General features: G+C 32.5%; 1 protein-coding gene across 18 annotated transcripts in view; it reads right to left on the bottom strand.

Annotated features, from left to right (window-relative positions):
* Nucleotides 1–14,711, bottom strand: part of INPP4B (inositol polyphosphate-4-phosphatase type II B) — a 902,865-nt gene that overhangs the window by 75,503 nt on the left and 812,651 nt on the right. For 13 of the 18 annotated variants that reach the window (XM_058287497.2, XM_058287349.1, XM_058287627.2 and 10 more), the window contains 3 exons: nucleotides 13,417–13,534; nucleotides 4,297–4,437; nucleotides 965–1,062 (listed from right to left, as the gene is read on the bottom strand). In XM_058287497.2, the coding sequence (XP_058143480.1) occupies nucleotides 965–1,062; nucleotides 4,297–4,437; nucleotides 13,417–13,534 (357 nt within the window). Of the gene's footprint in view, nucleotides 1–958; nucleotides 1,063–4,296; nucleotides 4,438–13,416; nucleotides 13,535–14,711 lie in introns of all 18 variants that reach the window. The other 5 variants (XM_058287525.2, XM_058287122.1, XM_058287152.1 and 2 more) reach the window with 1 other exon arrangement.

Here is a 14,711-nt window from a genome sequence, read left to right as displayed (position 1 = left end):
GTAACATTTTTATGTGATGTACATATTTTCAAAAAAAATACAATTTACAAAAATGATGTAGTGGGGGTGGGAGTGGGTTATATGGAGAAAAATTAATTAATTTTTAAAAAACATGCAGAATTCAACAATTCTAAATTCATAAATAATTTAAGAGCAGGTTTAATGAATTAATGGATAGTTCATTCATCCATAATGGATTAATAAGTGAAAATTATATGTTTAGAGAATTATTCTATCCTTTAATATGAATACAAAGTGCCCCCTGATTTCACTGTGAAAAAAAATCAAGGACTATTTGCTTTATTTGGATGATCCACATAGTAATTCTTTCCTTCTTAGAAAAAGACCTAGCTTCTAATCATATAATAATGAAAGCTTTAAAGTTTCTTATTTGAATATAATGCAAACCAAATCATGCTATGGATTGAAATATTTCTACAGAAAAAATAACCCCATATATGTCAGAATAATTGCATCTCGGGTTTGCAATTTTGTTAGGGAGAACAAACAACTATAGTCATATCACATCTTTTCTGTGCCAAAACTGTGACAGTGTTGTCTCAAACATATGTTGACAAAATAGGAAACAAAATAACACAAAAAAATCCACTATATTAGGATGACTTAATGAAATGAAACTGTTTCTAAGTAATGAAATGCAACTTTTTTGGTGCAAAAGTCCCACTTGAGATTTCTAAGTTCCTTATTTTTAATTTTAGGCATTTTCCAATGACATTGTAATTAATATCCTGGGCATGAACAGCAGGGAACAGTCAAGAATGCAATCAAAATAACGATGCAGGTGTCTGCCACACCCCTTTGGCAATCAGTCCTTTTGGTTCAGATAATCTCAAAATCACTCTCAAATCCGTACCCCATGCATCTTTAAATCTCTCCATCTGACCTCTCCTGAAGACTTATAATCAAGAAACTATTATTTTTGTTTTCTATAACTCACACTTACAATCAGCAGGCATCTTTTCCATAAACATCTTGTAATATTCTTCTAGAAGTTCAAAATTTTCCTGATTAATACTTTCTTGCAAAGACACATCTCCAAACCTAAAAATTGAAAAAAGAAAACAGTTGTGGGTTATAAAATAGCACCTGAAAAAGAACATCTTTTACATTTCCTTTTAAAATTGATGATCAGTAGTTTCCTAAGGAAAAAGTCTCTCTATCTCTCTCTTTTTAAGCTATGTTGCATGATGGGGATTTCAAACATATTCCAGTCTCTACTGGCCCTGACTCCATAATTCCCTACTGACACACCAAAATATCCTTCTAGTCATCAAATGTGACTTTAAATAACATATGTGAAATACTAGGACCTGTGCATATACATAGTTGAGATTCAGTTAGTGTTCTTTTTTCCCACCCTTTCCCAGCCCCATCTCTGCAGGGCTATATCTCTGCATGTATTTAAAACAAACAAACAAGCTCCCTTCTCTCTTTTTATTCCTCCAATCTTCCTTTAACCTCTTGAGCACCCTGAGTAGGGGTCCAGAAGACCATGCCTGGACAATGGGCTGTATGCCAGCTTGCACATGCTGTCAACTGCTGCAGGCACATGTAGGGCCCTACAACCTGCTAGAGAGTAGTTGACCTTTGCTGACATCTTCTGTCCATATCATAAATGCAGGCAGCCTCTGTACTAGTGCCCTTTTGCCTTTTCTTCAAGATAAGCCTGAGTGCCATTGACCTTCTGTTCCCCTTGAGGATCTTCTCAGGTTCAGAGCTTAAAGTCCACTTTTCTCTGTTAAAGGATGCTATGGAAATGGCTTCCAATGTCTATCTCCATCTTTGATTCTTTTCCCAAGCTTCAAATCTGTATTTCAAGATGTCAACTGAAAATTTCAGTGTGAACTGTCCCACCACACTTCAAATGCAACAAAACTAAAAACTGAAACCATCTTTCCCTTTTGCCTATTTCAATATTCTGCCATTAACTCAGGTTTAAAATCTAGGCAGCATTTTGGATTTCCTCTTTTCCCCACTCCCATCCACTATTGATCTTTTCATATTCCTGGTATCCATTTCTTCTTTTTATTTATCACTGTCATTATTTCTTAGGCATTTAATTATCTCTCGCCTGGAACCTTTCAAAGCCTCCCAAATACCTGAGTACTATACCCTAAGTCTCCTTCCCTTCCAATCTCTCCTTTATATCACGGTCAGATCATTCACATTCAACAAATATTTATTTAACATTGACTATGTGCCTGGTATTGTACTGTGAAATAAAGGAAATAGAGGAGAATTTAATCTAACACTCATTTCACGTATCAGCCTATGAAACTTCAATGTCTCCCCTCTCCTTGTAAGGACAAAGTCCAGCTTCTTTAGTTTAGCATCAAAACTCTCCACAAAGTCTTCCCAAACCCCTTGTGTAGATGCAGTTAAACTTCTCTTTACCAGCAGTATTGTCTTTGGGAATTTTGAAGAAAAAAAAATAGTGCTAACCATTCCTGGGAAAGTCAGTGAATGGAAAACTCTCACATCTCTCTTCAGACCACACTCACAGGCTGAAATTTTTTTTCATACCAAAAATCCTCTCTACTTTAGTATTACAAAGAAGAGAACATTTACATTGCTGGTTCCTTTTCTCTGAGTTATATAATTCATGTTCAGGAATATTATTCACCTCAACAACTGAACTTGCTGTGAGACTAGATAAATAGAAAGATAGATAATTGGATTATAATCTGATCTTAGATATGGATTTTTTAAAAGTGCTTAATTATGGAGGAAAACGTCTTGTACAATACGTTGTATCAAATGATATTCTGATTTATGCCTACTACAAAAAAGAAAAGAGATTAATAGCTTCCACACAGTTTGAAAGTTCATCATCTAATATATAACAAGCAAGTGAGAATTATGAAAACCTACGTTATCCAGAAAATATCTTTTGGGTCAGAGACAGAGAAGGAGAAATACAGATTAAAAACTGGCATCTTGACCATCATTAAATTTCAAGAGGACTATAAAAATAGTATTTTCAATTTAGTAAATTATACTGGTAAAGGTCTAAAACACACTAGACAAGTCCTGGCAAAGAATGTGTTAGGCACTTTTTAACTGTTACCTATGGCTGAAAGAGACATTTGGAGAGTGGATTCTAGACATTTTAAATACTGACGACTAAGAGAAACTCTCTGAATATTTTGCCTATGGCAGAACCTCTCTAGCCAGGCCTTAGAGAAAGACAGTAACTTGTTTCTCTAAAATATTTTAAAAATGTGCTCTATGAACTTTATTATCTTTTATTTTATTTTCTAGAATCTGTACATGTGAACCACGTGAGATGCAAAAGTAAGTCCTCTGTGAGCTTATGGGATCATGTAAAGTCATTTGTTGTTTGACTGAGCAAGTCATTATGCAGAGATAGGTTAACATCATTAAATAACCAATATTTTAATAAACAAAAGGGAAAAATAGACTGTTTTATTTTTTAATTTTTTTCTCATATGATAAACTTTACTTATAAGAGAAGTTTCAGATTGCTTTAAAATTATACCAAAAGTATAGGGGAGTCCCATATAACCATACAGCTCCTGCATTTTCCTCTATTGATAGCATCTTACATCATGGTGGTACATTTGTTACATCTGATGAACAAACACTGACGCATTGCTACTAAGCAAGGTCTATAGTTTACATATGGTTTACACTTTTGATTACAGTTTTATAGGTTACCAGGAGACAGAAAGGGAGTAGAGAATGGTAACCAATGCCCCACCTGGGCAGAATCTACAACAAGGTGGCAGGTGGAGCCCCAGCAGTGAACAGGGAAGACAGGGATGCAGCATGTGAATGGCGTTGATGGTGCCACAGTGCAAGTGCAAGAGGGGCTGGGAAGATGGGCTGGACCATCCATTGAGCTGGGAGGACCACTGGAGGAAAGAAGTCCTTAATAGGCTGTATGTTAGATGCACAACATTTAGACCTAATCAGTTGGGTTTACAAGATTAACATATATATATATGCACATGAAAGATTTAAAATTTGAAACACAATAAGTATTTAGAAACCAAAAGCAGGTTAATTCATATGAATATTTTGGTATTGGCTTCAATATTTTTCTCAAATTTTGCCACATTTAAATTTTGGGGACCATGATTCCTTCAATATGAATACACTTCTCCTTGATTTATCAAATAAATTGGTACTGACAAAAAGGAAAAAACTATCCAGAATTCTAAGTGCCATATGCAGGAATATGTGGAATTGCTCAGCATATCCTAACACTTTAAGAAGAGAAACTGAAGAACCAATCTTATACCTGAAGCTTACCTTTCAGCGAGAGTTTGCTGTTCATTGATTCCAACATTAAAAAGTACTGGATGCACATGAAGCAACTGCCCGTCTTTAATCTGTAGAGGTAGTGATTCAAACATTCTAGCTGGAAGCTTGACCTCCACCACATAATGCTCACTGAAGAAAGTGGAGGACAAAGGGAAGCAGCATTACTTAATTCAGTCTTAGGTTATTTTAGATTAATGGAAGAGAACCAAAAGAAACACTTGGAATACAGACTGATTTAGATTTTTGTCTGCTTATTTTCTATCATTAAATCATTAAGTCATTCAATAACCAGTTCACTCATTTTACTATGACATTACTTGGCACAAAGAATTATACAGGTTTGTTTATGTGTTTAATTTCTCTGTATGACTCTGAGCTCACTAAATAAATAAGAATGTTTAGTTCATTTTTGTATATCTAGGACCATGGACATAGAGGAACATATTTGTTTTCTTGATTTAATTGTTTTTAAATTCAAACCAGTCCCAAGATTAAGAAAAGTAATTTAATTTTTCAGTATAGTAAAAACTAATAAACAAAATAATTTAAAATATATTTTCACACAGTCTGATAATTATTAATGAACCTCCTTGTTTGTGAAGGCCCAATTGAAAAATAATGGTTCAGTTATTTAAGATGTAACCTTCAGGGGTTCCTGACCATTTTGTAATATCAGAGGAGCTTTTTTTCAATAGAAATTTCTGTTAAAAATTATCCTTAATGTTCAGTTGTTGAAAATTTAATTTACCATTCATAAATTATGGTCAACAATTGTAGCTGCTTGTATAGTTTGAAATGTGGCATTTTTTGATGCAATGTGCATTGAATATAGAAAAGTAGAGAATTTTGTCCCAAATTTAGGAAAATCTAAATGTTTCCAGAACTAATAATATATCAAGTGGGAGGTTTTTATTACATGTATTTGGGGAAAGAAGCACAGGACAAATAGTGAATTTCTTTGTGAAAATCTTTCTAGTTTCTCCTAGTATAACAAAACTGATAAGTACTCTGATCGTTGACTCTGAGACTTGCTTCTTACAAGCTATGAGCCAGATTACTGGGAAATACCACAAAACCAGCAAGCAGGAAAGGGTCAGTCTCTGTTTAAAAGTAAGTGGGAGGTAGGGGTGGAGGGAGGGGAAAATTTTTTTTTAATCTTAAAAAAAAATAAAAATAAAAGTAACCAGGAACATGGGGGTGGTATAGGAGTAGATGGGGAGAGGGAGTGATAACTTAATTAGTGAAGAGTTCTGTTTGAGGTGACAAAAAAGTAGGGATATTGGATATCAATGATGGCAGAACAATATAGTGAATGTGAGTAAAACTACTGAATTGGCACTTGAAAGTGGTTAAAATGGGAAATTGTAAGTAGTATATTTTTGACCACAATAAGTTTGTAACAACTTTTAAAGTTGTTCTGAAGAAGATGCACCTTATATTCTATATCTATAGATTTTACTTTTCTGGGTATTTCATATCAACAAAATCATGCAATATGTAGACTTTCGAGTGCGGCTTTTTTTTTTCATTTATAATGTTTTTGACATAATTCATGTTATAGCATATATCAGTAGTCTTATCCTTTTTACTGATGAATAGCATTCTATTGTATAGATATACCACATTTTGTTTATCTACTAATTAGTCGATGGATATTTGGATTGTTCCAAAATTATGACTATTTTGAATAATGCTGCTTAGAACATTTATGTTCAAGTTTTCACATGGACATGTTTTCATTTTCTCTTGAGTAGATATGTAAGAGTCATATGGTAATTGTATGTTTAATTTTTTAAGGAACTGTCATACTGTTTCCACAGCTACTATACCATTTTACATTTCTACCAGCAAAGTGTAATGGTTCCAGGTTTTCTACATCCTTGCCAATACTTATCTGTCCTTTTGATGATGACAATTCTAGTAGGGGTAAGGTAGTCGCTCATGGTAGTTCCTAATGAGGAATGATGTTGAGCATGTTTTTATGTGAATATTGGCTCTTCATATGCCTTATTTGGTGAAATATCTATTCAAGTCTTTTGCCAGTTTTAAACTAGGCTGTTTGTCTCATTATTATTGAGTGATATAATTTCTCCATACATTCCATACATGAGTCCTTTATCATAGAAATGCTTTTCACTTATTCCCTCCCGATTTGTGGCTTATCTTTTCACTATTTTTATTTTTATATAATTCTATTTACCAATTTCTTTCTTTTATGAAACATGATTTTTGGGTCATATTTAAGAACTCTTTACCTAACCCAAACTCACAAATATTTTTTCCTGAGCTTTCTTCAAGAAGTTTCACTGATTTAGCTCAATGACCTGTTGCAAGGTAATTTTTGTGTATGGTATAAAATGAGTGTCAAAATTCGTTTATTTGCATATGGATACCCAATTGTCTCATTATTTTTTGAACAGAATATCCATTCTCTATTGAATTTCTTTGGAAACTTGGTCAAAATTCAATTGACCATAAATTTAGCTGGGTTTTTAATTTTGGATTCTCTATTACGTTGCATCCATCTATACATATATCTTTATGTCATTATTATACAGTTTTTATTATTACAGCTTTATAGTAAATTTTAAAATCATAAAGTATGAGTCTTCCAACCTTGTTCTTCTATTACAAAATTGGGGAGTCTAGATCCTTTGTATTTGCACATAAACTTTAAGATCAGACTGCCAATTTCTGCAAAACAATCTACTTGGATTTAGATAGTGATCATATTGAATCTAGAGATCAATACGCAGATAGTTTCCTAGTTTGACAACATTTAGTTTTCTAATCCATGAAAATGACTGTTTCTGCATTCATTAGAACCTTTTAATTTCTCTCAGCAACACTTTGCATGATCAATGTACAAATTTTAGACTATTTTTGCTAAATTTAATTTTTAATTAATTTCATGCTTGTGTGAGTGTCATTTTTAAATGTTCATTGCTGGTGTACAGAAATATAATTAATTGTTAAAATATTGATCTTGTTTTCTGCTGGACTTATTTTCTTATTTTCATTTTTGAATTATTGATTTCTAGGAGATAAAATTATAATTGATTAGTGTATATTGATGTTGTATGCTGCAATCTTGCTGCACTCGTTTATTAGTTATCATACCTTTTCTGGTGCATTTCCTTAGGATATTGTACTAACATAATCATGTCATGTGTGAATAAAGTAATTCCCCATTTTTCAATCTGGATGTCTTTAATTGTTTTTATTTTTAAAATTTTACTGGCAAGAACCTCCAAGACAATATAAAAGAGATGTGCTGAGAGCCAAGATTCTTATTTTGTTCCCGATAATAAGGGAAAAACATTCAATCTTTACCATTAAATATGATGTTCGCTATAGGTTTTTTGTAGATTTTTAAAATCAAATAGAGGAAGTCTTCCTTTCTTGATTGTTGAGATTTTTATCATGAATGAGAATTGAATTTTTCAAAATATTTCTTCTGACTTTGAGATTAAACATTTTTTCCCTTTTATTTTTATTTATATGTTGTATACTATTAATTGATTTTCAAATGTTATATTAAACATACTCTGCTGGGCTAAATTCCATTAGGTCATGATGCCAGTGGATTCAGTTTACTAGTATTTTCTTGAGAATTCTTGTGAACATATACATGAAAAATTTTGGTTTGTGGTTTAAATTTTTTTTTAAAATAAGCATTTTCTGGCTTTGGTATCTTTTGCCTTATAGAATGAGCTAAGAAGTATTCTCTCTTCTACTTTCTGGAAGAGTTTGTAAAGGATTGGTATTATATCTTTTTGAATGTTTAGTAGAATTCATACCAGTGAAGGCATTTTGGCTAGAGTTTTTCTTTACTAGAAAATTTGAAATTCCAAATTCAATCTCTTTACTTGTTATAGGCCTAAACCAATTTTTTATTTCCTGATTCAGGTTTTGATAATATTTATCTCTCTGGGAATTTGTGTATTTCATCTAAGTTGTCTAATTATTGGCACAGAGCTGTTCACAGTATTCCCTTATACTTCTTTCAATTTCTATAAGGTCAGTGCTGATCAACCCTACATTATGATTTGGATAATTCGAGTCTTCTCTTATTCCCCTGATCCGTCTAGCTAAAGTTTCATCGATTTTGTTTATTATTTCAAATAATCAATTATAGTGTCATTGAACTTCTCAGTTGTTTACCTTATTTCTATTTCATTAATATATGCCTTAATCTTTATTATTTTCATCCTTTTGTTTTCTTTGGTTTCAGCTGCTCTGCTTTTACTAGTCTTATGGTGGTAGCTAAGATTATTGATTTGAGATGTTCTTCCTAATATTGGTGTTTAAAGCTATAAATTTCCTTCTAAGCACTGATTTAGTTGCTTCCCATAAATCTGGATTTGTCCTTTCTTTAATTATTTACTTTTAAAATTTCCCTTGTAATTTCTTTTTTGAATCATGTTTATTTAGTTTTGTTTATTTTGAAAACATTTGGGGATTTCCCAAATTATATCTGTTGTTGATTTCTAACTTAATCCCATTGTGGCAAGATAACATACTTTGTAAAATTTCAATGTTTTTAAATTTATTGAGCCTTGTTTTAAGGTCAATCATATGATTTATCCTGGAGAATATTCCAGATGGCACTTGAAAAGACTGTGTATTCTGCTGTTTACTGGAGTGTTTATAGAAGTCTATAAGGTCAATTTAGTTGAAAGTACTGTTCATGTCTTCTCTATATTTTCTAATTTTCTATACAGTTATTTTATAAGTTACTGAGAGACGGGGAATCTAAGTCTTCAACTGTTACTGTCTTTTGAATTCTGTCCACTTTCATATTTCAGAGATCTGTTGTTAGGTGAGTACATACTTATAATTGGTATCTTTTTTTATCTTGAAGATAAAATTTTTTTAATCTTAATTTTTTAATTTTAATTTAATTTTTTTGGCTTAAAGTCTATTTTGTCTGAAACTAACTCTTTCACTGCTACTATTTGCATGGTGTGTTGTTTTAAAGCTGTGTGTAGTTCCAGAAAACATGTTCTTAAATTTAAGCCGTTTCTGTGAATGTAAACCCATTATAAGTAGGACCTTTGTTGCAGTTACTTCAGTTAAAGTATGGTCCACCTCAGTCAGGAGGGGTCTTAATCCTAATACTGGAGTCCTTTAAAAGACAATGCAATTCAGACAGAGAGACGGAAATCCACAGGAATAAAGATGAAACTCAGAAGAGAAGGGTGAGGCCAGGAGATGCTGTTATGTGCCTTTCCATTTAACAGAGGAACCAAGGATCACTGATAGCCAATATTCGGGAAGAAAGCATTGCCTTTCTTTGGACATTTTTCCCAGCCTCAAACCATGAACAATAAATTCCCATTGTTTAACCCAAACCATTTCATGGTATTTGTTTAAGCAACCTAGGAACTAAAACACATGGTACCCTTTTTTCTATCATTTTGGTTTCAACCTATTTGCATCTATAAATCTAAAGTGTTTCTCTTGCAAACATTATAAAGCTTCATCTTTTTTTTTTTTTTGCAATCTATCAAATCTTTTACTTTGAGTGGATATTTAGTCCATTCACATCGAAGGTACATATATAGTTGGACCTATGTCTGCCATCTTGATAATTTTTTTCCATATACCTCATGTCTTTTGCTTCTGTTCCTCTTTTACTGTCTTTTATGTGTTAAATAGATTGTTTCTAAGATACTATTGTAAATGTGATCATTTTTGTTTACTATTTTAAAAATTATTTTCTTAGTTATTTGCTCTGGGATTACAATATGTATCTTTAATTATCACAGTATCCTTCAGATTAATATTAACAATTCCAGTATAAAACAAAAACACAGTGCCATATAGCTCCATTCCCTCACCCCTCCTATGAACTAATATTGTCACATATATTATGTATTTTATGTTTAAGCTCAATTACATAGTTTTATAACAATTGCTTTAACCAAATCTATGCCTTTTAAACTAGTTAAGAAAGGTAAATACGCTTATGCAATCTTTTATAGTTAACATATATTTACTTAGTATATATATAGTTTTTCTAGTACTCTCTATTTGTATGATTCAATTATAATCTAGTATTATTTCCTTTCTGACTGAAGAGTTCCCTTTACTATTTCTTGTAAGGCAGAATTCTAGCAACAGCTTCTTTCGGTCTTGTTTATATAGGAATGTCTTTATTTCACTATCATTTTCGAAAAGCAGTTTTGCAGTATATAAAATTCTTGGTTGACAGTTTTTCTTTTAGCACTTTGAATGTGTAATCCTACAACATGCTGGCTTTCATTGTTCCTGATAAAAAGTCAGTTGATAATTATGATGTTGTTCCCCTGTTCCCCGTTTTCTCTTACAGCTTTCAAGGTTTTCTCTTTGACTTTGACTTTTAGCAATTTAACTATCATGTGTCTTGGTCTTCAATTCCCTCACTCTCTCTCAATCCTACTCAAAGGTTGTTGGATTTTTTTGGTCCTTAACTAATTGTTTTTCTTCAAATTGTGGCTATTTTGGCCATTATGTCTTCACATTTTTTTCAAATCCTTTATATCCTATCCTTCTAGGACTCACATAATGTATAAGTTAGTATGCTTAATGATATCCCAGAGACCTCAGATATTCTTTCTGTTTCTTTTCATTCTTTTTTCTTTCTCTTTTTCCTACTGGGTAATTTTTGTTGATCTAATTTCAAGTTCATTGATTCTTTCTTCTGCCATATCAAATCAATGAGTCTCTCTAGTGACTATTTCATTTTAGTTATACTTCACAACACCAGATTTCCTGTTGGTTCTTTGTATAGTCTTTTTAGTGAGATTTCCTATATGATGAATCATTAATGTTATACTTTCCTTTAATTTTTAAATATATTTTCCTTTAATTCTTTGAATATACTCATATAACATATCTTGAAGTTTCTGTCTTATAAATTCAACATCTGTCCCCCCTCATACAGTTTCTATTGTTGATTTTTTTTCTCTTAAGTATGGGTCCCATTTTCCTGTTTCTTTTTGATAATAAGCCTATAGATGAAATGTTGCAGCAAGAGTGGATTCTGATTCTCACTCCCCTTGGAAGTTATTGTTATCAGCAATTTTGTATATTTGTTTAGTAACTTGTCTGGAAAAATTCAGTATTGATCTTCTTTTATATGTTGTACCGCCACTGATGTCTTTATTTCTTTTTATTTTAAAGCTTAGCTTCTTAGTGGTTGCTCCTGTGTCAGCATACCTTAGCAGTCAGAAAGTATGGCTGCCATCTTTTGCCATGGGGCATGTGTGTGGAATGGGAAAGGATCAAAGTTCAAGTATGTCTTGTATTTTACTGTCTTGTGAATCCACCCTCATTTCTTCTACATATATGTAGTCACATTCATCCAGGGATGTGTGGATTTCCAGAACTCTCACTGTTCTTTTCTAGTGTGTGAGCAGCTCTACACAGGTATTCAGGTTTCTAAAACACCATAAGCATGTGGGAGCTTATTAGGGCCCACTATGGTTAATTTCTTAGTTAAATGTCTACATAGTCTCTGTGTACTTTGCTTGACAGAATTGCAAGCTCAGGCTAGATGCAATGTTAGCATTTCCCATTTATTTGCCTCCCAAATCACTACTGTTTCTGAAAAGTTTCAAGGGTGTAGGTTTTCTCTGCTCTCCCATCCAAATTGAGTCAGCCCCTTCAGTAGTAGGTTTCCATGGCCTGATTTGCCCTAGTAAAATTATACTGACAGAGCTGGGATCGATGGCAGCAGCCCCTGGCAAAATGCCACAGATTCCTATTCTTTTCACTAGTTTTTCATTAGTAAATACTTTTAAATTTGTTGTATGCATTTCACTGATTTTCTTAGTCCTTAAAAGGACAATTCTGTCTGGTTGCAATGCTGCTTTCAAGGTAATGTTTGCGAAGTTGCTCCCTCTGCCATTCTAGGAGTCCTACCCCCTCCCTGTATAAGTTTTGAATTTAGATACAGCCAGAAGATCTCCTGCAGACAAAGCATCCTGCACTCTACCTATACCAAATGGCACAGTCTCTAATAAAAGTATCAGTTGATCACTTTTGGTAACAATTACACAATTATAGAGGGTGGTACTACTTTTGAGATACTAATGGGCACTTTTAGTCATCTTTCTCCCAATGAATGGCAAATTAAGTGTTAGTTTCCAGACAAAATATTTAGTTTTATGAAGATGTGGTTTTTCTTTGAGCTTTAAGAAATTGACACCTTTCATTCAACTATGTGTCTTTAAACATCCTTTTTATAAAAGTTAAAATAACTATCATATGTTTACTATAGGTAAACAAGTTCTCTTTTTACTTCTATACTTGTTGTCTTCTGCATCTTTCTAGCAAGAGAAGGCTCCTATATAATAACTTTTCCTTTCATACATCCATATTTTTCCATTGTTACCCGAGAATGTTTCAAATTTTAAATATTCTCGTGAAATATTTAAAAGTGTTAATACCAAAATGGTTGAAATTTGGAGGACTTATGATTGAAATGATTCACCACCAGATATAATTCTTCTGTTGAAGGTCTATTCTACATACCATCATTTTCCTTAATTATTTCTGATATTTTGCCTATCATACACTGACCTTCAAAGCTATTTATTTAAAACCTTTCTTGGAAATCTTACAGTCTGAGAGTGAATTGTCAAAAATAATTAAGAAAAATGGCAATATATGCCCTTAATATAGAAATACATCTTTTCTAAAATGTTGCTGCTTTTAACTGAATTTAATTTAAAGCCATCTCAAGAATTATGATGCTATTACCCAAATGATTCCCGCAAAAGTAAAAATATCCAGAGCTTTAGACTGGATAGTAATTAAGAGAAAAATGTTGTTTCTATGAATGCCATATTTTTTAATTCATTATATTTCATGGTAGAGCATTACCATAATTTACTTCACTATGGAATGATTTACAAATATTTATGAGAATTCTAGGAGTTTTTCAGGATGTTCCCCTGTCTTGTTCCCTACATTTATTTCTCACCAAAATCAAAAGTGAAAAGATAACAAAAGAAAAATTACTCTCAAAAATCTGAATTCCCCCCCCCCCCCCCCATTCTATGAGGAGTTAATACAACATGTCTTACAAAGCTTGGTCTTTAGGAAACGTATATCACTTACCGCCTTCCTGTTATAACTGGCAAGACATCATTGGATTTGGCTTCAATTATTTTAAATGCCACTTTTCTCAAGTCTGAAATGCCAACAGCCATGTCCTCTAGCATTCCAATTTCATCACCTAAACAAGGGAAAATATGGCTAGCTACAAATATATTATTTGAAGAAAATGTCACCAGCTACTACACCTCCCTGCTGGAACAGGTTCTAGCATTTTAGTGAATGAGTTTCTGAATGCAATGACTCCATTCTAAAAGGTTTTCCTAAGAGCCTAAAGGTTTTCATCAGTGAAATAAGAACATTTCAATAGACTCCAGCAGCCAATGTACCCTTTGAGAGAAGAAATGGTATACATTTAGCTGGGAGGCTGTAGAGAAGTTTTAACCAGGTTATGAAGCAAAACGACATACATATTTCTTTCTATTGGCAGGACTGATATTTGATTTCTGGAAATAATTGCAAAGGTTGAATTTAAAATCAGTGACCCAGACTCATGCTGAATTTTTATCCCAATATGCTAACAAAAGTCTAATAAGGAGTTAATTAGGGTTCTAGGTCAGTATTCTCCAACAAAAATGTTCTTTCATGAATTTTAGCAAATGTACCATACCACCACAAGTTGTTAATAATAATAGGGTGATACATGGGAACTCTATTTTATTGCATGATTTTTCTGTAAACCTACAACTTCTCTAATTAAAAAAATAACAACAAAACATGGGGGATATTAAGTAGTGGTATGAAGAGGATCCTCTGGGAACAAAGGTGAACATATGCCTTGATTTTATTAATATTTCAAATAAGAGAAATTAAAAGTATTGTTCAGTATTAACATATATTTAAGTACATTATTTTTAGTAAATCTTTGTTGAATGAATAAATGAATTTAAAATAAAGAAATATCATGGGAAACACATAGACAATTTAAAATTCCCTAGCAGTTATATTTTAAAGGAGTAAATTGGAAAAAAAAAAGGTGGACTTCATTTTAATAACTTGTGTTACTTAGCTCAATATATCTGAAATATCATTTCTGTATCGTAAGTCAATATAAAATCTTTCATGACATATGTTCATTCTTTTGTTTACCAGTTTTTGAAATCTGGTTTGTATCTATATTATATCTTGTTTGGACTAGACACATTTCAAATGTTCAATTACTCCTGCATACTGAACAATATAGTTCTAGACTTTAGAGGGTTGGGACTTTAAAAACCAAGTCATTAAAAGTATGTTGGCAAGGAGCCTTTTTATTAAATAAGCCAGATGGCTCAGGACTTCACTATGAAATACTCCAT

This window comes from Dasypus novemcinctus, chromosome 1 (genome assembly GCF_030445035.2).
Source record: "Dasypus novemcinctus isolate mDasNov1 chromosome 1, mDasNov1.1.hap2, whole genome shotgun sequence".
NCBI classification, from domain to species: Eukaryota; Metazoa; Chordata; class Mammalia; order Cingulata; family Dasypodidae; genus Dasypus; species Dasypus novemcinctus.
The sequence above is the reverse complement of the archived record's forward strand: the minus strand, read 5'-3'. Positions and strand labels throughout refer to the sequence as shown.